Raw genomic sequence first — 23,057 nt, 5'->3', positions numbered from 1 at the left:
CTACGATGAGCTGATCATCAGCTGTGAACGGACAAACACAGAAAATGATTTTGCAAAGAACTTTACAAAATTTTACCTGTTTGCGCGCACCGAATTCAAGTTCCTCGGAAATTTACAATTTTTATTGAATTTATTAAAAGTTTGGTTTTTTATTAATTTCAAGGTATACATTACAAAAAAAATTAATGTTTGTGACCGGTCTATAAATGTGTAGCTCATAAAACGTAGTGGCAATTCAGTGTATTAACAACGAGCCCGGATTAGCGTACACCTGTCTTTCGTGGAGAAGAACTTACCTGATTCAAGTGGATTCAGTCTAACTCTTTTATTAGCCGAAAGTGTGAATCAGTGGCGTCCAATGTGTGTAATATGAACTGCTAGTACCTGCTAGCCTTCAAACTATGGTACTTTTTAAGGCACAATGTCAGTAGCAAAAGGGATCTTTTTTAGTATATTTTAGTATTTTTACTATGCCGCCGTCTGATTCCGAAGATTCTGAATAAAATTCTAGCCATTTTTAAATTATGTTTGTTTATGGAATATATTAATTGAAGTTTAAAAAACATAAAAATAAATCAAAATTTAAAATTAAAAAATATATTTTTTTAAATTTAAAAAAAAATAAAAAGGTATTAAAAAAAACAACTTTTTTTAACTTAAAAATTTGTATGATATTTCTTTGATCGTTGAAAAAAAACCGACTGAAGATATCTATTTTAGTTTAGAAGTTATTAATTAAATGCCGCTAGCGAGACCAAATCGCCCACTGTGCGATCGGGGGTAGGGTGGGTCCTCCCCCAACAAAGGACAACATGCATATGGTTAGTTAGTCGAGGCATGGCCACCTGCTGGTCACACCCAATTGGTTCGGTTACTTTCCCGGCTCACCGAGAAACTGGTAACTGCAAAAGTCTGGGCGGGATTGGGAGGCGCCGGAATTTGGCCTAATGACTGTGACATTTAGGGGTTGGCAATGAGAATTATGGGATTGCAATTATTCGAGTGGACAGCAAGGTGAGTGTCAGTTTAATAAGTATTTTTTTTATAAAATACATTATACATTATATTAACTTAGAATAAGTAACATATGCTCTCGTTATAGTCAACCCCATTAATTAATTTTTAATATTATTCATTAATGATATAAAACACCAATTATTTTCAAAATGCTGAGCACATTATAATTATAAATGTGGAGGAACTAAAGATCTTTAACACTTGTTGTGTTCCATTTCGGTTAACCTATTATTAGCGATCATATAAAAACGTCGCCCATTGGGATATAAAGGGTCGATTCTCGGATCTGTTTACAAGTGAAAATGTTCGCTATCGCAGTACTAATTCTGTTCGCCGGAAGGTCCTGCACTTGGGCCTCAAAATACAACTTTGTTCTGGAGGATTCGGACATCTTTACGGAGTGTGAGGTTAAGCCTCCCGGTTCGATCGGTATCCGCGGTGTCTTCGACATGGATAACTTGGTGTTCGAGCCGGAAGAAGATGGCGTTCATGTTTCAGGAAATTTCACCGCTACATTGAATTATTCACGCACTGACCGCATTACCGTAGACTTGCTGGAAATTAAGATCCTCGAAGAATAGTAACGTATTGAACACATTTCAGGCAAGGTTCCAAGTAATGCAATACAACCGGGGCAGCTGGGATCCGACCCTTTATAGTATGATGACACCTGACCTTTGCAGTGTATTATTCAGTGAGTCGCAATACTACTATCAATATTGGTTTAAAAACGTGGTGAACCGCGAGGAGATACAGGAAAAGTGCATCATAACGAGGAATGTAGGTATGCATAGTCCTTGGGCAAGATTGTCTTTCTTGAGTTTGGTTTTATTTCAGACCACAGTGATTTTAAAACCTTTCGTGATGAACTTGCGTCTGGAAAACGTACGTGTTCCCGTACCCCTTCGTGGGCGCTTTAAAGTGGTGTACACCTTCACTATTTACGATGAAAATGATGTACAGCGACCGACAAACGTGTGCTTCGAAATAAGGGGCGAGTTGATAAAAATTAATTCAGAAGAGTCAAGTTAATCTGAAATTCAAGAAGAAATAAATATGTTATTTAAAGTTACCAAGTTGAAAGCTTGGAACCAGTATCACCCTGTACTTAATGGCTTGTTTTTAACTAAATTGCTTTTGTGTTTTGATATTTCACAGGTACAATATTAATTTATTGTCTTATATTATCAAATTAATTGATATTAATTGCAATATTACAGATTGTGTAATTATGGAGGAACAGAAAAGAATGTGACTCCATTGCATTATTGTAATTACCTTTCATTTTACGGTAATTACCTTAAACGCTTACACTTAAGCTTTCAAAAATCCGTTAAATGCCTATCGAAAGTGGCGCCACCTGGCAGGACGAAGAAGCGTGTGGCGGTTCGCGGAACCACTCGCCAAGGAGCCCCAAGGAACACTCGCTGGCTTTCGGGGGGCATGCGCAGGATGGAGCAACGTTGCCCCAACGAGTGGGGCAGCACTCATTCACCTACTCATTCAACAAAATATGTGCTATCCCGAATCAGTTTCAGTTCAGGCTCTCGTTCGGTGGCACATTCGGTGGCGCTCGTCGCAGAAAAGGCATGCAGAGAAAATCTAGAAAGTAGTGGCTGAAAAAAAGCAAGAGGCAGCCAGCCCAAGCAGAGGAAAATTCTGGGGAAAAATCGAAAAGGAGGCGATATTGAAACGGATGGGAGCGTATTGTATTATCCTCGCTGCAGTATTATCCTCGGATCGAAGCGAATCGAATCGAAATCGAATTGAACACGGGCTCGGGCCTGTGTGTGTGAGTGCCAGTTCGAGTGTGTGTGAGTGTGCGGAGTACATATGTAATAGGGCCATGAAGTTTTATTGAAAAACGAGGCAGAGACAAGGCGAAAAGGCCATAAGAATTGGGCCCCTAAACCCCCCGTCGAAAGCCCCGAAAACCCCGACACGCCCCTTTTGCAAAGGAAGAAGTGTAGCTGTGAAAAATGCCCCATGCAAAAACTGTGCCCATGTGGCTCCGAATGGGAGTCACCCATTTGGTAACGTGCAGCTGAAAAAATTCCCAAATCACAAATCTGTTGAGCGAAAATCAAAGAGGGCCGCCGAGTAAAAACCACACAGCTAACCCATATATCCTTTATATACACCTCTATATAGACGGGCAAAAAAAAGAAATAAAGAAGAAAAATACGAAGAAAATCATTTGCGGTGACAAAAACAAAACGCTGTGTGCGAAAATCGGGCCAAAATGTGCGAGCGTGAGCGTAAAGTGCGTGGGTGTGTGTGAAAGGTGTAAAAAATGTACATTCTGTGAATTGGCCACATAAAAAAACGAGTAACGAGTGTAACGACAGACGTTATATTTAGAGCCGATTCGTAGTTCTTGTTTTTGTTGCCATTCCCTCTGTTTGCCACCAAACAAAAAAAAAAAAACGAAACCAAAAACGAAAACGAAAAAAAAAATACAAGGCAAAAACGGAAGGCCGCAAAATGCCCAGAGATCTCGACTCCGGCTCCGAATCCGAATCCAAATCCGATTCCGTCTCCGCTTCCGACTCCGGCGATTCCGGCGTTGGCAATATTCCCGGACAGCAAAAGCAAAAGCAGAAGCAGAAGCAGCATCAACAGCAGCAGCAGCAGCAAAAGCAAAAGCAGAAACATCTGAAGCACCAGCATCAGCACTTTTACCAGCATACCACGCGACCACCCACGCTGTGAATCTCCCCCATCAGATCTTCAGCACCTGCCAATCGCCACTGTAATTAGACGCATATAATCCACAAATCAATAATAATCACCAAATCAGCAAAGTAAGCACCGCTTTTCGTTTGTTCGAGCCACACACTCACATGCAAAGAAACAAAAAACATAATTCCAATCTAGCCAAGAACCAGTGTAAATAGATATAGATTGCACTTCAGAGCGCTTTTGTTTTGACCGCCAAACCGAACTTTGCACGCCTATCGCCGCCAAATAATCGATATTCGATTGACAGCCAGCTAAGCCACCAAAAAATAGGCTTCATTTGCAATACAAGATTTTCTACTTAAAATGCTTATAGTTAAATAATTTATATACTATATTTACTAATACCTTTTTTTTCAAAAGGGGAATTCGTTAAAAAAAAAAAAAACGGTTGTTGCGATAGAATAGTGTTGAATTGAATCTTATCCTGAAAACAGCTTGGATAAATTGCTTATAGTACGTTTAAGTTGAAACGTAAATAGCCAAATAATTTTTGAAACAAGAAAGATTTTTTTCGATTCAAAATATTCAGGGTTGTCGCTTTTGGTTGTAATACAAGTTTGGTGACTTGTTGAGCTTTTTCCCTTTGTTGATTTTGGATTTCAGAGTGGATGGTGTTTGGAAATGTTCACTGATTTATATTTACTTTAAGGTTTTGTTTTTACCAGCTACGAAGGTCTAGAAAGTTATAAAGATTTGTCAAATTTTAGTTAAGAATTTTCCTGGATGGTCCCTAGTCGTATACGCAATTTAAAATTTACAAAAGGTTGTATTTACCAATTATCGTACAATACAAAATGTGTTTATTTTGAAACTGTTAACAATTTTTAATTCCCTGCCTTGATTTTGGGGAGTTTTCTTCAGGAACTTAACTTTTGGAGAGCAGCATCGAACCAAAAGAGGCAGTCGGAAATAAGTTTGAATGAAAAACGTGATTTCAAATTCAACTTGTGTAGGCTCACACGATTGGCAACGTGTGAAAGTATTTGTTGACGTCGAACTAAAAAGTTCGTCGTGACGTCACAATGGACAGAAACAAAAACAGTGCCTTTAATGTGATTTGGTAAAAGATGTTAACAAAATTATAAATAAGTGCGGAAGAAAAAACTTTTAACATTTACAAAAACGCGTTTTTAAGGGAACGGAATAAGGAATGATTACACCAATAATTAAAAAAAACACAACAATAAAAAATTTAAAAAAAAGCGCGCGAAGGTGAGTTAATCGGATTAGGAGCACCTATATCTGTGCTCTTTTTCGCCAGTGCCGCCTATGGGAGACGCACACTAGTGCCGTTGCCTCGCACATTTCACCTCGGGATCCAATCATATGTTCAGTGGCAACTCGACGTCGAACCAAAGTGACAGCACCATGTTCGACGTCAGAAGTCGGCGGCTCTATAAAGGTTACTCTCCCCACAAGTCACTCGATGCGGTCTGAAATCAGTCGTAAAATAAAACAAAAGGCAACGTAGCAGTCTCGGCAAATTAAATGTAATTAAGTGCATTTAAGTTTTATGCTTACGTGATTCGATTCCCGATTTTTCCGGCGAACAAAACGACCCAGCAAAGTGCCAAAACGTTAAGCTCCCCCAATTTCTTGGGTGTTCTTTTTCTTTTTTGAGGGAATTTCGCGTGTGTGCTGTCATCGAAATATACATTGTGTGACTGTGTTTGTGGGAAAAAAAATATAAGCGTGGTGGAAGCTCCACCACATTTGTTATGTCAATAATTAGCAGAACAAAAAACGCAAGAAATGCGTTGAGGTGTTGATCAAATGGAGAACTTTTCCCTGTTTAACTTCTGCCCCAAAATATTGCATTCCGGCAATCACACGGAAAATTGATTTTTTGCCAAAAGCGCGAGCATTTCATGTGTTTTTAGTTTGTTTCGTTCTTTTTTTTCGGTAAACCAACTGGAGAGAGCGGGGTGTTTGTGTGTGTTTGCCAGTCCAATTGGATTATGCCCGAGCCGGGCTTTGTCCAATTGCCAGATTCTTGTTGGCGCTGTTGTCTCCTCTTTTTGAATTACATTAAATATTTAAAGCATATGCAAATTTGAACAGTGGCCCCGTAAAAGGAATAAAGTACCTTTACCTGGCCGCGGCCTTAACGCGCTTCCCACTGCTGTTCTTGTACTCGTTGTGGTTGTTGCTGCTGTTGTTGTTGTTGTTGGGGCTGATACTGTAGTTGTTGCTGATGTAGTTGTTGCTTTTCCCCCGCCTCTGATGACACACCTTCGGTTCCTCAGCTCGGTTTAGTTTGCCAGAGATGAGCGCACGCTCTTGACTTTTTAAATTTTTTTTCTCAGAACGTTTTTTTAAGAGTTTTGTGAACAATTTAGAAAAAGTTTCTCGAGAAATCTTAGTTAACATGTGCCTGAGTTTTATCAAAATGTTCTCACTGATTTTATATTTTTCCTGTAATTGTCAAGCTGCATAAGATGAAAATTTGTAAGCGTTGGTTTAATTAAAAATTAAATGATAGATAACTGATGATAAATACGTTTAAATTTGCTAATTGAAAGGAAACTATCTCGCTGAGATTTCTCAAAGACAACCTAATCCAGATACAGATATAGCACCTTGGATTTGGCCAGAGCCTCATCTCTATTTGGCAACATTTCCCCTTTTTCCAACCGCTTTTAGTGTCGTGTAAATCGTTTTGTGTGGTGAGGGCTACCTTTTTTTTTTTTTTGGGGTCCGTGTGCCTGAGCCTTTTCTTTTTCGTTTTCGTTTTCTTCTTTTTTTAGTGCTTTACTGCTTACCCAAATACCGACACCCGAAATCACTCACACTCGTTGTGGCTTTTCGTTTGCAGCAGCTGTGGCTTCCATCTCCTTGTTACCGCTCCCGATTTTCCCCATTTTCCCCGCCCTTCCCCCGATTCAAATGCATTTCGATTGCTTCGTTACTTGAATGTGTGTGAGTGCACTCAACTTGGGAACTGCGCCTTTGTGTGTGTGTGTGTGTGTGTGAAGGAAGAAGGATTCTTAAACAGCGTTTTCCTTGATGCCATGTGTCTGCAATGGGAGTCAATCCTGCGCCGTCTCGTGCCTTTTCCTAGCTGCTGTTTCCATTTCGCACGAACGCTTTCCCGGGCCAACAATCCTTGTCCTTGTCACCCGCCCTCCCCCTTCCCCCTCCCCTTGCCGCTAAAGCCCAGCCCATTGCCCAGTGCCACTCGCCCCGCCCCCTTTTGGCCCACTTGGGCGACACGTGCTCATTATGCCGCTTCAAATTTTACTCCACTTTTCGACTGCTCGTTGCCGTGTGACTCCTTTTGCGGAGTTTCCTTCAAGATGCGATGAAGGCTTGAAATAAAACTTCTACAGATTTAAAAAAATTGATTTAAAAAAATAAAACAATTTTATTTTTTAACTGATTTTTGAAGTTCAAAGATTAAGCTAAATAATTTGGTATCTATATTAAAACTAACAAAAAAACGAACTTTAATAACTGCAAGCTTGTTTGTATTATTTATTATACAAAATCACTCATACGCAATGTGTGCAAAATAACGCATACGCAATTATGGCTTTGCATAATATCTTAACATAAACCCTAAAGTGTAAATATTATATTTTTTCTTTTTGAAAACCTAAAATGTAAATATTATACAAATTTTTCGTTTTAAAGCTGAACCTCACTTACCATTTAGGGTAATAGGAATAGTGGCACACAATTAATGCCCATGCTCTAACCCTCCACTCCGCTCATGTTTTCAAGGGTCACCCTGGCACATTGGCACATTGATAACCATAACAATCTTGTTTGCTGTTTGCGCTTGGCAATTAAAAACTTGTTGATTGTGGGCGCTCCCGATGTTCATACCCTCGGCTATCGGTGCTCCCAGTAGCAACTACTAATTGAGATGTATCCGCCCAAACACTAATATTTGATTTATGTGAATTAGCCAGAGTCTGTGGGACCATAAATGGTTGCCTTGATGAAAAAGTCAACTGGCAGTTAACTGGCCAATGAATACCATTTTCATTAAATTGCTTTATTTAGCCGGAGAGCTTCGTTAATTATTTGTGTCTATATTTAATTTATCTACATCTCTGTACGGATAAGTTGCTCTGATAAAATATTACCTCTGCTAATTAAGAAACATTTAAGTATTTTGTATTCCATCCAACAACTAGGTATTTAAATGCAGAACTTTTATAAACAGAAAAAAATTTCCCATCACTAACAAACTTTTTCTTATCTCTTCTCTTTTTTGCAGTTGCTGATAACGTAAACAAGTGGCAATAACATAGAATAAATTAAAAGCGGTCCGCAAAGGTTCGAAAGGCCAAAAGTGAAAGCCAATCCGGAGTGAAGGCAGTGCAAAGTCAACAACTTGTGGGAGTCAAGAGCTCGAGCTCGAGTCCTCCAGTCCCCGAATCCTGCCGGTGTGTGTGTTTGGTGGTGTTGGTGTGCGCGGTTGTGTGTGTGCGTTCGTTCGTGTGCAAAGTGTTCCGAGTGCTACTGAGTGTGTGAGTGCGTCCGAATACCGGATACCGGAGAAGCCACAACGTCGTCCACAAAACCATCGACGTCGACTGCCGCCGCTGCTGCCGCCGCCGCCGCCGCTGCTGCAGGATCAGGATCAGGATCGGGAGCAGGAGCAGGAGCGCGAGAAGGAGCAGGAGCGGGATCAGGAACTGGTCCAGGCCACCAGAGGAGCGGCGGACGGAGCGGCCAGCGACGTCGCAGTAGCAGCAGTAATCCACACGCCGGCACAACGAAAGCGACCAGCGGCAGCGGTGGAGCTGGCAGCGCCGGCGGAGGAGGAGGAGGTGGAGGAGGAGGCGGTGGCGGCGGCGGAGGTGGAGGCGGGGTCAAGCAGAGCGTCAGCCGGAACAGCAACATCCGGAGCAGCAGCTCCAACAGCACCATGGCCTCGGCCAATCACCGCGGCGGCGGAGGACGCGGCGGAGGTGGCGCCGTCGCAGGAGCCGGTGCCGATGGCAATGCGATCGTGGGTCTGCAGATCGGATCCGCCTGGTTTCAGCGCAAGATCAACCTGAGGCCGCAGCACCGCGGCGTCCATCTGGTCACCGAGGAGATCCTCCGACAAATGCCGGAGCTGGCGCACTTCTCCGTGGGATTGTGTCACATGCAAAGTGAGTAGGATATTTCATATTAATAATTATAAATTCAATGGGGATATCTTCATCTCATTACTCATTATTTATCTATTCATTATTACATTATTTATTTATTTGTTTTTAATTATTATAACAAAATACTCCCAGTTAAATTTCTATGAAGTACAAATTCAAAGCTCCCAACTTTAATAAAGGATTTATCTTTTAGAAAACCGCTTTTCAACTTGAGTTACTAGTTTTGTATTGCACAACAAACTGACCCAAGAAATAAATCCCAAATTAATATCTCAAACAGTTTTTCTGCAGTTAATGGTTGTTATTTAGCCATTTAGTATTTAGTATATCTTCGGCACCTTTTCGGCTGCCTCCCCAAGTGATTATCCGAAACTCAGGGCTCAAATGTCAGTTAATCGTGGGGAGCAGCTGGAAAATCTCCTCTATTTTTTGCGCCACCCCCTCATTTCCATCGCATCAATCTTTTTCCGCTCTCTGTCGATTCATACACTTTGAAGAGCTTTTCACGACCAAAAGGCAGAGTTGGTTGAGTATATAGTACTCTACTCAATCGGGGAAATCCACCCATAAGGGTATTCAGATCCTGGCAATGGAAAAGTTCACCCAACAATACGTTTCCTTTGTGGGGATCGTATTTCTCCGGGGGAATCTCGCTATGGCCAAGGCGTTTGCATTTAGTTGAAAGTTGAGCTGGACAAACAGCGAAATGTAGAACTTGCATACCAAATCAGCACAAAATGTCGTTGAATTCGGCAGAGGCGAAGCTGAAGCCGAAACTTACTGGATTTGCAGGACTCGAAGGGGCTGCTGCCCAGGCTCATTTGTATTAGCCAGTAGTAACTGGGTTAAACTACACAGATAAACTGACTTGGCTGACTTGGCCCGGTCAGTTGTTTGCTGGCTGAAACCCCGAAAATTGCGATTGACATTCGAAAATACATAGTTTGACTTTCATGCGCCCAAAAACGTGTGGCTGTTGCGATGACCCACATTGCAGATGGATTTCAACAAAATTAAAGCCGAGATGGAGATGGAGATGGAGTGATTGGACTTGAGATTTGACCCCACTCATGTGAATTCCGGAGATTTACAATGGCTCCGAGAAGGATTTTGTAGTCATTACTAGAGTTTTAATCGCGTCCGCCAATTTTTAATGTCCGAAAGTCAGTTGATTTTTGTGAGCTTTGCAGCTGTGAGTGCAATATGCCGCTCGACAGGATGTCCACACACATCACACGCCAGGCGATTTGAGTCCTTGTTCAAGTTTTATATGCCACTCCTCGGAATGCATTCGCAATAATCTCCGGATTGCAGCTCGGCAAAGTATTTCTTTTTGTGCGCTGCCGCTGCTGCTGCTGCATTTCGCACACTAATTCTCGTGCGGAATCCCCGCTTTCGAAGTCTTCTGACAGTGGATGCACTGGGGAAAAACCTATTAACTTCCCTTTAATTCAAAAAATGAAAAAAACAAAAGAAATCAAGTTATCTTAACACATGGAGGAATTCGAAGGGAAGATAATAAGGTTTCAATATATTTCTATTTCTTTCTCTCATAAATATATTTATATATTTTTTTAAATGTATTTCTCTCAGTGTTGGCGAATATAGCACTAAGACGATGAGGAGGCAGTCCAAACAGAGAAACAACCTCCGTAGTTGGCTGCCTTAGAGGCAGCTTCTTGTTGACAGTTCGCATTACAATGCCAGGACGCGTTCCTCCATCCTGCGGCTTTCCGTCTCCCTCGCTCCCCTCTCCCTCTCTCTTCCCGTCTCGCTCTGGCCTGGGCAAATAAATAAAATCGTATCATAAAGCGCCAGCTTTGGGGGGGCAGAGAAAAGGGGGGGCTGGATGGGAGTTGGCCTGACTAAAGTGAAAAGCAATCGTCGTCTTAGTCGCAGTCGTCGCTCATGTCTGCATGTCATGGTCTGTGGCTATGGCGTGTGAATGCTCGAGGCGAACTTTTCCAGCCCCCCTTTCCTGAGCCTCCCCCCTCCCCCCTCCCCTCTCTGGTGTTTTCCACTTTCCTGCCAGCCCCCCTTTTCCCGTGTCCCTGCACAGGAAAAAACGTGGTTGCTCAACATTTGTACGAGATTTATTGCTGCATTTTAAAATGGAATAATTTTTAAGATAATACCTACAAATTATACAGATTAAAAATATGTATATATTTAAGAAAAGAAATGCACATTTAATGATGGAAAAATGTGTGTAAAAAAGTATTTACTATCTGGGGAAGAAAAGTAGTTTCAATAAGTTTATTAAAGTATGCAACTACAAATGTTATTTTCAAAGGCACGTCACTTTAAAAGCTATAACATCTCAGGAAATGTTTTTGTAAATTCTAGGATGAGTTAACGTATTCCTTGTCCTTAACCAACATATTTTTTGTTGAGTGTGGCTCACAGAAATCGTCTTAGCCAGCACATTGCAGGCAAGTCTTTATTATTACGAACCTCGGCTCTCGCTCGCTCTTGGTCTCTCCTTTATTTTTTTGCCAAATCAAAAGCACGTGTGTCCCTGCTCCTTGGCCCCGGCCACGCCCCCTTCGCCGCCACCCGTGCTGTGTGCGTGTTTGTTGTCTGGGGTGCTCACTGTACGTGTATTGTTTTGTGAACTGTAAGCGAAATCTAATTGAGGTCAAGACATGTTTATTGATTTTCTTAAAAGGACTTCCTAATTAGACACACTTTACTAAGGGAAGCTTCAAATCCCTCCGCCCCTTTTCCTAATGCAAAAACAAAAAAAAAAAAAAAATGGTAAATAAATGCAAGCAAATGAAAGGCGATTCCCCGCTTTCCGCTTTCCGTTTTCCATTTTCTCCTTCCCAAGAAAGGCAACAAAAAAGTTAATTTCGAGAGAAAAAAAATAGGGAAAAATAATTTCAAAGCAACCTTGCCATATGTTGTTGTCTTTTACTATTGACCTCAATAGCACCCATTTTCCGCCACCCCGCCCCCTTTTGTTTCTATGGGGAAAAGCGCAAACAAGGGCGCGAAGGAGGAGGAGGAGGAGGAAAAGGAGGAGGAGGAAAAAAGTGGCCAAGAGGACACACAAATCACAAATACACAAAAATATAAGCCAAATGTAAAGGTAACTTGTTAAACACAACAAAAAGTAATGGAATGCAGGGAAATGCTGAAAAATGATATATCCACCCGGTTTCCGACTTTTCCACCTGAGCCAGGCAAATATTTCCCCTCTGCGACTGGCTTTTCTTTCCTCTTTTTTTTTTTTATTAATATTCATATGTGTGGCGGGAAGGTCGTTCGCTTATAGAACCGAACCCTACTGACCACACAATGCCCCATTGGGGTTTTCGTAACCTCAATATAAAGGGGTCCTCGCAGTGTATATATATATATATATATATATATATTTAAGTGTGTTTAGCAAAGCTAATTGCCTGGGGGGCAGTTGATGATTTGTTTGGGCATTTACTTAATCCCACATTTAAAGGTTAGATTCCAAGGAAATAGAAGTTGATAGAAAATGGTAGTATTTAAGGAAAGTTAGATTACTCAAATGAAAAAGGTTATTGTAGAAATACTACAACTGTAGGAAAGGGAAATGTCTATATTATCTTTATAAATAAACAAGACAAAAGCTTCTAATGATATGTTTAAAATTCAGACTTTAATACCTTGCACATAACAAAGTTTCTACAAAAGCTGAAATTCCTTAAAAAAGATTTATTATGGAACACCTCATTAAAACGTAGACCTTAAGATGTTCCAGGATCTTTTAAGGGCTGTCCTGCCCGACTTCGTGGAGCCGCAGGAATAGGAATTCTAGTGGTGGAAGGACCGTTCTCGACAGCAATTTGCTGCATAATCGCAAGATCATATAAATGGCTCAACTTCAATTTATAACCCGAGCATATTTCTCAGCCAGAGCGAAAGAGCTGCAGGAGAAGAGCAGCGCAGGGAAAAGGACACTGGCGGAGTGTCCTTTGTGGAGGAGCAACACCAAATAAATCAACAGCCAGCGAAAGCGAAACCGATTCTGGGTGGGTTGCTCTTTTTCTTTTCTTTTTTGTTTGGGGTTCCACGGAGTAGGGAGTTTTGGGAGCCTTTTACATTAGGGATATATTTGTGTGGGCGTACGCGGCCATTTCTCTTTTCGCTTTCGTGACGACAGGGAAACTGCGAACGAGGGAAAAACAAAATGGAAAAACGGCAAAGGAAAACGAAAAAGGAAAAAGGAAAACAAATCGTGCCATGTGTGTGTCATACTTTTTGGGCTTCCGTTTATTCATTATTCTTATTCCTTTATTCAGCCATTTGGGCTCCTTTAGCATTAAAATTGCTCGCTTATGAACCGCAAAATGCTGCGCTACCCAATAAATCAATATTATTTATGCAAAACGAGCACGCCAGAGGTTTTGGCCCGCTTTTCCGATTTTCCAATCGCATTCGGGGTGTGCTTGAACTAGTTTTCCTCCGTTTCGTTCCGGTTATCCTGAGCACCTGACACAGAACAAGGATAACCGAAGCCAGCTTTTGTTTTACTTCCGCAGCGGGAATTTCTCGCTGTGTCCTCTGATTTTCGGCCTGGTGTCTCAGGATAAGCATTAAGCCCGGGGACTATGTAATAAGAAGGTTGATGAATTTAAGCATTTCCTCCAGCTTTACATTATGTAATGCCCGCACACACACAAACACACCGCACACTCACGTGCTATTTGGAGGCTTACAGCTTAAGAGAGAAAAATGGGTTTAAATTATTAAAATAAGAAATCATATTTTCTGGGTAAAAAATTAATTGCAACCTTCTAATTCTTTCCTATTAAAAGAAAAAGAGGTTAAGCGCTTTTAGTCCTTTTAAAATTCTTAAATAAATCTGCCCTTAAATGTAGGCAACACTTTTTATATGTGCAAATCATTCATGAAGCAGATCGTTTCTAACTCCAGAATTCCTCAAGTATTGTACTGCATCCTGTCACCTTGCTTTAGCTGAAATTTCACCAGAACTTTTTCGTTGATTCCTGGTAACTAGAACATCGACCGCTGCTGTAGCGGAGTATCTGAGTCTGAGTGCGTGTTTGCATGAATATATGAATGAACGCAGCCAGCTGAGCTGAGTCAAGTTGAGTTGTGTTGAGTCCATTGTTAAACACTGGGGTACTCCTCCATTCCATGTTTGTGTGCGTGTAGGTGTGTGTGTGTGTGTCCCTGTGAGTGTTGCGGTCGTATACATGCAGATGTGTGGGTGTGTGCTCCCAGCTTGTTTGTGCTGTCAGAATGTTTGACTTTGTATAATAAAAAGGCCTCTTTAAAAACATTAGCAACTTTTGTAGTGCCTAAACGCCTGCTACATGTGCCCAGGATACGGGCACTGATCCACCCACCCACCACTCCCCCTCTCACACACACACACACACACACACACACACAGACAACTAAACATCTAAACAGCCGGCCAAAACGATGCCACCTGCTACTTAACTATGCGTAGTACACTGCGAGAAACATTTACTGTTGGAGTAAAGATGGTATTAAATTATTGTAATATAATGAAAAATAAGGATAATAATTAAAAGTAGTAAGGTGTCATTTTAACTAAGCTTTACCTAAATAAAAACTAATTAAAATGTTTTAAGTAGCTTTATAGTTTTTTTTTCATTTTTTTATATAGAATTTTTTTTATAGATTTATATGTTTTACAGTCCGGATAATAATAATTTAATCACCGTATAAATTTTTTTTTTACATATTCAATATTTTAAATTACTATTTTAATTGTTTTTCCCACCTAAACTTTATGAATATATTTTTCTCAGCGCAGAAACGTTTATTAGCGCTCTGGGCACGTTGGCAATGGCTGCTTTTGCCGTAGGCAAACATAGAACCCTCCCAAAGCCACATTCTCCTGGCCCTGTTGGCGACCACAAAGCCCATGGCTAAATCATATTAGAGGCGTCCTCCGGTTGGCCACCGGCTTAACGCTCCGGAGGAGCCTTTTAACGCCTCCTGCCCGCGTTTCATTCGTGTTTGGTGCAATGGAAAAAGTGTCAGTCGAGTATTCCAGGCGGATGCGCCAGTTGAGCGGGCTAAAAAAAAAAGCGAAAACAAAAAAAAAAAGTAGGGGACTCGGAATAAATGTGCACGGAATTTGTAGCAAAGAAAGGGAGGACTCGAGGGGCAATAACAGGGACAACTCCACATGCCACTCAAAGTTGCATTCCAGAGACACAGAGAATTATGTTTGGGCCATTAACATATTTAACCCTTATGTTAGTAACCAACTTTACCGACGTCTTTTAGCAACCGGGTACCCGGGTACCCATAATTCTGAATATCAAAAATTTTGTTTATTTTATTAAAAAAATTTTTCCAAAATATTTTTTCTTAAAATATTAATAGTAAGTGACAATATAAGGAAAAAAAAATAGTGATGACGCTAAAAAGAAACCAGAAATAATAAATTTCTATAATAAATATAAAACTGGAGTCGACACAATGGACCAAATGGTGCGGAGATACACCAGTCAACGACGATCCTCGAGATGGCCAATGGCAATGTTTTTCAATATGTTAGATATTTCTTCACTTGCGACATATATAATTTATTCTAAAAAAATAATAAAATGATAAAAAAAAACGACAGAACGTCGTCAATTTATGCGTAAGCTAAGTGAGGAACTAGCATTGCCGATGATTGAAAATCGTACCGCGAATCCACAAATAATGCGTCACTTTTCAACAAAGATTGCCATTCAAAGTATTTTAGGCCATGCATTGACAGAAACAGTCGTGGTAAATCCTGGTCCAGAGATTCCAGAAGATAAAACCGGAAGAAAAATGGTTATAGGATCTTGCTATGTCTGCAATGCTTTGCCAATAAGAAGACGGCGAAAGACACGCAAGTTTTGTGCCAATTGTCGCCAACCTGTATGTGACGAACATTCAGTAAATCGTGTCCAGTGTGTTCAATGTAATTAATTATATTGCATGCATTTATAAAAATTTTATTCACTTTATTTCCTGTGCTTTCCACTGTGGGTACCCGGGTACCCGGTTACTAATGAGGCGATGGCTGAAGTTTAAGCATAAAAAAATATAATAAAAAAAATATATATAAATTAAATGAACTCGCAACTAGCTTCCTTTTAAGTTAAAAAACGACGATTTAAGAGCTTAACATGAAATATTGAACTTGCTTTAAGCTTTTCACACAGATATACCGCGGGGGGTACCCGGGTACCCGGTTACTAACATAAGGGTTAAAATGTGCGAAGGGCACTCATAACAAATGCATGAGAATATCCTTATGATAAACATTATTTTTTAATTTAATATTTAAATAAATATACTATACTTGAGAAGAACTCAGTTATATATCAACATAGATTGTAGTACTTGTTTTTCCTTTTATAGTTTTTCGAATGCTCGGACATCCTTTCCCCTAACTTTAATTTCAATTAGATTGGAATAGATTACTTTGACACAATTACTGAACATTTTCCCCCAGCAGGAGGGCCGAATTGAATAATGTGTTGCCATCGATATGGACAATGTTTTTTAGGCCAACCAAGTGCGGCTGTCTCGCTTCGGTCCTCCATTCAGTCCCATTTTCCACTCTCGTTCCCAATCAAATCCCATCCTGCAATCAATTTGCAAATTTGCCTTGCCAGCCCCGCGTCAAATGTCACTTTGGTTTCATTTTCATTTGCATTGTCCGAGGGATCCTCTGGCCCCCAAAAACCCCCGCATCCGCAGCCATGGGTAATATTTAAATTCCTGATGCCATTTACACATGTTCAACATGACATAATCGCCTCGGAAATTATTTAGAAAGAAAGTGGGTCTGGGTCGTGCGTTGTTTTCCTCTAATATCGGAATACGGAACTCGGAACTCGGACATGTGTGTCTATATCCACATTTTAAGTCTCTGCTCGGGGGCCCCGAAAATTACATCTCTGGGATTTGATAATAAACTAATTTTCGCTCGGCTTCTCCAGCTGCCAGCAGCTTTCTCTTTTATTCATGAATACGCAATTAGTGTGCAAATTCAAGTGTTTCTCCTGCTGCCCGGCCATTCGCATATACAATATATACTATGGAAATCTATTATTGAAACTAAATACATTCGGAGTAAAAGTATTCAATTTTAAGTCCGACTCTCATTGAACCGCTTGACATTTTCAGCGTTGGCAGTTGGCCAATTGCGAGCCCCCGGAAAATGCAGGCAATTATTGTTCAATTTTCAACTCCGAACATGCTCGTGTTTTGTGCCGTATCATAAATTTGTCAAACAAATTCATTTAAAATGGCAAAACGAATCTGTTTCGGAGTGGACAAACCGATGTTCGCTTGTGGTTGTATAATCCATTATGACTGGCATTAATTCACGTCATTTACATATGATTAATTTCTTTAAAATGTTGCTAATTTAATGTTCTAACGATTTATTCGACAATTAATCATAAATAGAGATAAATTCTGCTTAATGAACTTATTGGTTGCATTTAATTTTAACACACATCTCTGACATATTAATAAAGTCAAGAAGGAGAATAATTCAATTCAAATCTACAATCACAATTAATATGCAATTAATATAAAAAGCTTTTAATGAATGGGAAAGTATTGCATATATTGCAACATTTAAATGCTTTCTCATTTAACACTTTGTATTATTTGTATTGTTTCCCAAGTTTTCCGCTTGAGCAGTTTGAAAAGCCCCCAGTTAAATTGGCCATATCCAACATGTCTTTTCAAATAACACTTTGTGGATCTTTATGGATCCATGATAGCTTATCAGGACAACAAGATACCAACCACGACGATAGTGGGCCTCCCAGCGAAACATTTTGACTAATTGGCGTTACAACTCAATTGGAAATTTTGTGGAGCTGGGGAGCTAACGCCTCGTCGTGATGGTCTAATAACCGGGGGGCTAATCATTATAGAGATTATTAGTAATCCCACAGACAACTAATTGGCATTGTGTGTGCGCTTGTTTTGCTTTCAGTTCTTCACACCTCGGCGAGTTTAGCGTTAAACGAAAGTTGGGATCCAGACGTCAGGTTAGTGAATTGCCAATACATATAGTTTGTTTATCCTATCCTAACGATTCAATTGCAGAGACGACATGGAGATGATGTTGAATAAAATAGTTCCCGAAGGCTTGCCCTACAGGCATTCGTGCGAAGGACCCGACGATATGGTGAGTATTACGATGGGGGATTATAGTTCTGAATCGACAGTATGTTTTGATAATATCAGTATAATCATAATACGAACCATAGATTTTCTCGAGGTATTATCAAAGTACAAGTCACAATAAACTTATAAATTGTATAACCAATTAATTATACAAATTAATTTGTTTGCTGTAATAACATTCTAGCAAATACTTGTTAAATATAAAGTAAAGTATTTGTAAACAAGTTATTCTAAAACTCTTAAAATGTAATAAATTGATTTATTTTATAACAACTGCTTTTAAAGTTAGCTGATGCAATAAGACATGCTTTTATTTAACAATATTTACTTATTGGAAAGGGAGTTTTGCATACTGCTGATTCACGTATTGTTATTTAAATTTCTTCTGTAAAACCTTTCCTACTTATATATACCCATTGTATCCTTGCAGCCCGCGCACGTGAAGGCCTGCTTCCTGGGCAGCTCCCTGACAATCCCGATCACCGACGGCAAGCTCTCGCTGGGCACCTGGCAGGGCGTGTGGCTGTGCGAGCACCGCGACCAGGCGGGCAGCCGGAAGCTGGTGATCACGCTGACCGGATGTCCGCGGGAGCAGGCCCGCAGCCCGCTGTCACCCGTCTCGCCGATCGCCAGTACGTCCAGTTAGGGGCGGCCTCGCTCCACCCGCGACAGCCGGTAATCGCGGGGGAGCGACAATAATGCCATCATTTCGTCGAGGCGGCTGATAATGCAAAAGAAGAACTTGGCTAAGGCGGCCAACCTGACGGCGGCCCAGCAGCGGGCGGCGGCGGTTATAGCTGCTGCCGGTAGGGGTGGCGTTGGCGGTCAGGACTCATCCCTGGCCCTCATCCCGCCCAATATTCCGGGAGTGGAGGGAACGAAGACCGGCCGCCTGCTGCTGCGCCAACAGCTGCACCTCAATCTCAACTTGAACGTGCAGGAAACGCTGCGCGATGGCGTCGATATCGATGACGTGGACGAGGATGTCGACGAGGACGAGGACCTAGAAACAACCGTCACAACAGTGCCTCTTAACAATGAACAACTTAGCGCTAAGGTCACCACCACATCCACAAGTTCATCAGCAGCGACAGCGAGCAGTGCATTAGCTAAATTCAATCGCATCATTGACTCCACATTGGAGCGGCCACCGGTGGACTACGCGGGTTTGCCCAAGTTGAGCAGTGCCACACTGCAGCAGCGCTTCAACTTGGCCTATCCGGAGTTGGTTAGCCAGCCGCAGCAGCAGCAGCAACAGCAACAACATCAGCTGCAGCAGCAACATCAGCAGCAGCTGCAACATCAAGATGCGAGCAAGCAGATCAGCAGCCTCCAGGGCAACCCGAGATCGGATCGTGGAACGGGCGCCGTTGCCAGCACACCATTAACACTTCGAGCACCCAGAACTCCAGCAACGGCGACGGAGGAGCAAGTGGATCCGGGCAAGGCCCACCAGCAAGAAGACGACGACGACGAAAAGAACAACCGAGATGATCATCCCCACCACGACGAGGATAATCAAACGAAACGAAATGATGTGCATTATTTGTTGAAACAGTTGAATAGTTTTAGTGATATAGAAGAAATAGAAATTGTTGATATGAAGCAAAGGGTTCAGCAGCGGCCACCGATGGCCTCCAGTTCGCTGGCCACCATGATGCCGCCGCCATCGCCGGCGCCACTGGCATCGCCATCCACTCAATCGCATCGCGTCGGAGCCCGGTTCGCCTCCGGCTCCGGCGGTGAGGGGATCGCTGGTGCTGCCGCAGAACCAGTTCGACGACTACCTGTTCGAGTCCTGCCACTATTTGGAGACAAACTACTTTGCCGCCACCTACCGCACTGCCATGGTCGAGAGCAGCTCGCACGAGTTCCGGCCCTCGACCAACAGCAGCTCGAACAGCTTCGAGCTGCACGAGATGGAGCCGCCCAGTGTCATCTGCAAGGCGGGAGCACCGCCACTGGATGCAACCAGTCATCCTGGTCATCCAGGTGGTCATCCTCCTCCGCCCAGGTATCAATTTGAGTACCAAACGGAGACCCGACTGACCACCAGTGGAGTGCAGACGGAGCTCACGGTCGAGTCGCTGGCCAAGATGAGCCACTGCAGCGGCAGCTCCTCCTCCTCCTCGAAATCGAACTCGAACTCGGGGAGGGCGCCTCCCTTCTTCCGGTGCTGCTACACGCCCATCGACCGCTGGCGGGAGCGGAGGCAGCAGCAGAAGAGCTCCGCCGCCGCCTCCTCCTCCTCCTCCGCGGCGGCCGGCCATCCGCCCAAGGACGTCTGACACTGGGCGTGGCAGTCCACTCGGAGATCCAACATGTGCCTGGCTAACCTACTTCAGGGATGCATTCCGCGGGGGAACTTTAGTTGGGTCGGGATTTATCATAGACATGGTTCGGTGCTCTTTTTCAAACTTCAAATTTAAAATATTATGATATATTTTTGCAGGTTATTCAGTAGTGTATTGAATAACTTATTCTCTATTAATGATTTTTAAAACTAATATTGAAATTCAAAAGTTCTTGAATTAATTTCCCTTTTTATTTAATTACAATACAGATTTCCTTTAAAACTTTTATTGTACCGAACCACTTGCCTTTATAAGATTAACAAATTAACGAAACAAAACGGTCTGCATCCCTGTTTTTTTGGTCGCTGTTCTCATTTGCGATATCAACAAGAGATTCCATTTCGATCGACAGTCGATACACGAATCATTAAGCCCCTAATCATCCGATGGAAGTTCATATTATTGTACAATTTATATACGCTAAAAAAAGTAAACCAGAAATGTTAGTAAACAATTTTTTATACACACACCAGCCACACAGACATTCGCACATTTTTGCAATACACCAAAGTAAATGATTTGGAACTTTGTATAAATACTTAAGAGTTGTTAAGTGGTTAACAGGTAACTTGGTTAGCTACTGATAGTTAATGGTTCCCAATTTAACACTTTGTTTTGGACTCACGAGATGCTCTTTTTAGAATCTAACCGGGTTATCTGCGAACCACTTAAACGAGCTGAACTCAACTTAGGCCTAAAGTTGTATTCGAAATGTTTCAACGGAAGAGGAATATTGTTAAAAATTAATTAAAACGTAGAAATGGACGAAGGATGAAGATGCGAGAGCTTGTATAGTAAGTTGATAATGAATGATAACGATCGAGAATCATGTTGATAGTGGTCGAAATAGGAATAGAAGGCGCGCACGCCGGCACTTTTGTTTTAGACTTCTAGATTCCTCTCGCTTTACCAAGTCCGTTGGTCTGTCTAAATAATATATAGCATTCAACTTAGGAGATTATCAGCGTGCGCGCGGGTTTTCGATCCCAAAAAAAGTAAAAAAGGAGAAGGGTCAAATCCAATAAAACAAAAGCAATTGTTACATCAATTAGACACTGTTCTGTTGACTTATCATTTAAGCCACCTATTTCGTTTCGAAAGTCTAAGCTTTTAAGGAATTGTTGTTAGAGCACAAGAGATACTGGCTATACAAGCAAACCAAAAAAACACGAAACGATTCAAAACTCTTAACCAACCAAGAGCAATATTAGTTTTTAAATCAGTTCGGATTTGTCAATTTTGTTGAGAACATACGCAAGTAAAGAACATACATCAAATATATATCACTAACTTGAATAAGCCTCGAGATCACGCTTTGGTTTATCGGATAATAAAAATATATACGCAATTGGAACACCGTCTAAAACTGAATTTATTTCAACAAATTTCCGCTGCTCAACATTGAACTGAGACCCACAGACGTCTGGTTTCAGGATCTTCAGCTGAGTTCTTCCAAACAGCGAGTGCAATCCGAGGGAGAATCCGCAAAGCCACAACCACAAAAATACAATGAAAACCAAACAAATGCCTTTTACATGCCCACACGTACACTAAAAAGAAAAAACGAAGAGAAATAACAGAAACAGAAAACAGAAGAGTAGCCCAAGAATGGTAACCAATGTTAGTCAATAATGCGCCGAGCAACATGCAAATGTCTGTAAATCACAAGCGAGGCGAACTAATTTATTTAAAATATATATCAACACGTTGATTATGTTAATCATTAACGATTTACGAACGACATAACAAATAAGTTGTTATCGAGCGAGAAGTAAGAGTTATGGGGGCTAAATAGCGATAGAGAAATTACCTATTGTTGTATGTTTTATTCGAAGCGCACGAAATCTAATAAACATTAACGTAATCGCTAAAAAAAAAACAAAAACTTAATGAAAGCGATTAAAACCGTAGCTAAAGTGAAATTTTTGTAAACTTTTTGATATGTGATGATGATTTGGATAAATTAGAGCCACAGAGGAAAGAATTATTACCTTAACCTAGCCATAGATATTTAATCTAATTCAAATGAGTAGCGCAAAACGCCAGCGAGCAAATGAAAAATGAAAAATGAAAACCCAAGGAAAGCTAGCTAAATTCTAAGAAGGATAACCGGAAGAAGAAGAAGCATCAGTGGCCAGTTGTTATGCAATAATCGTAGTCTCGGCCAGCCGAAGCACCAATCAAAGTTCCTTCTGGAGGCTAAAAGGGACGAAAAGGATCCCCTTGTTTTGAGATTGAGAGCTCCGGAGGGAACTGTTATTAGCAATATCGAATATTCATGGCAATTCAATTGTATTAACGACATTGATAAATCTGAATAGCGAACGCATTGTAGGAGCCTAGTTAAAGAACCCCTGAGGAGATGAGGGATGAGATACGAGTTACGAACTCATCCGATCAGATTGAAATGAATACTAAGTGTAACTAAGCGAGTAAGTAGAGAATATTCAATTGTAAATAGGACTTCATTTACAATCACTTGATTTGTTGACTGGTTTTTGGTATATTCAGACAATTATGCGTTAACGTTAACCATGAATGGAGGATAGGCGGAGATATAACCGACACGAGTAATCGTAATCACACACGAAAAGCTTTAATTAATTTAATTACCGGAATGGGAAACAAAAAATATGAAAAAAAAAGAAAACCAAAAAGTACTACAAAT

The 23,057-nt window shown here is 41.2% G+C and overlaps 4 protein-coding genes across 6 annotated transcripts; 3 read left to right on the top strand and 1 right to left on the bottom strand.

Annotated features, from left to right (window-relative positions):
• Positions 1 to 1,155: 1,155 nt before the first annotated feature.
• LOC122320032 (myb-like protein L) lies at positions 1,156 to 6,197 on the bottom strand. Its single transcript, XM_043207977.1, has 2 exons — positions 5,852 to 6,197; positions 1,156 to 2,050 (listed from the first exon to the last, which is right to left on the bottom strand). The coding sequence occupies exons 1-2, from the start codon at positions 6,127 to 6,129 to the stop codon at positions 2,041 to 2,043; spliced, it is 288 nt and encodes a 95-aa protein (XP_043063912.1). The 5' UTR covers positions 6,130 to 6,197; the 3' UTR covers positions 1,156 to 2,040.
• Positions 1,320 to 2,124, top strand: LOC108091266. Of its 2 annotated transcripts, XM_017190379.2 has the most exons (3): positions 1,320 to 1,562; positions 1,621 to 1,797; positions 1,855 to 2,124. In XM_017190379.2, exons 1-3 carry the CDS (start codon positions 1,320 to 1,322, stop codon positions 2,047 to 2,049), a joined length of 615 nt encoding a protein of 204 aa, XP_017045868.1. In that variant the 3' UTR covers positions 2,050 to 2,124. The 2 variants fall into 2 exon arrangements, with proteins under 2 accessions (XP_017045868.1, XP_017045867.1); XM_017190378.2 differs by having other exon boundaries at positions 1,621 to 2,124.
• Positions 2,564 to 8,193, top strand: LOC108091267 (ell-associated factor Eaf-like). 2 transcript variants are annotated; one of them, XM_017190381.2, is made up of 2 exons: positions 2,564 to 3,821; positions 7,985 to 8,193. In XM_017190381.2, exon 1 carries the CDS (start codon positions 3,502 to 3,504, stop codon positions 3,727 to 3,729), a length of 228 nt encoding a protein of 75 aa, XP_017045870.1. In that variant the 5' UTR covers positions 2,564 to 3,501; the 3' UTR covers positions 3,730 to 3,821; positions 7,985 to 8,193. The 2 variants fall into 2 exon arrangements, 1 of the variants encoding a protein (XP_017045870.1); XR_001771383.2 differs by lacking the exon at positions 2,564 to 3,821 and adding an exon at positions 4,978 to 5,249.
• A 337-nt stretch (positions 8,194 to 8,530) lies between these two features.
• Positions 8,531 to 22,275, top strand: LOC108091264. The gene is given in 5 exon segments (XM_017190376.2): positions 8,531 to 8,867; positions 17,842 to 17,896; positions 17,955 to 18,036; positions 18,466 to 19,782; positions 19,784 to 22,275. Coding segments are annotated over 5 exon segments (2,223 nt in total). The 5' UTR covers positions 8,531 to 8,638; the 3' UTR covers positions 20,324 to 22,275.
• Positions 22,276 to 23,057: the final 782 nt, after the last annotated feature.

This window comes from Drosophila ficusphila, unplaced genomic scaffold (assembly GCF_018152265.1).
Source record: "Drosophila ficusphila isolate 14025-0441.05 unplaced genomic scaffold, ASM1815226v1 contig_412, whole genome shotgun sequence".
NCBI classification, from domain to species: domain Eukaryota; kingdom Metazoa; phylum Arthropoda; class Insecta; order Diptera; family Drosophilidae; genus Drosophila; species Drosophila ficusphila.
The sequence above is the reverse complement of the archived record's forward strand: the minus strand, read 5'-3'. Positions and strand labels throughout refer to the sequence as shown.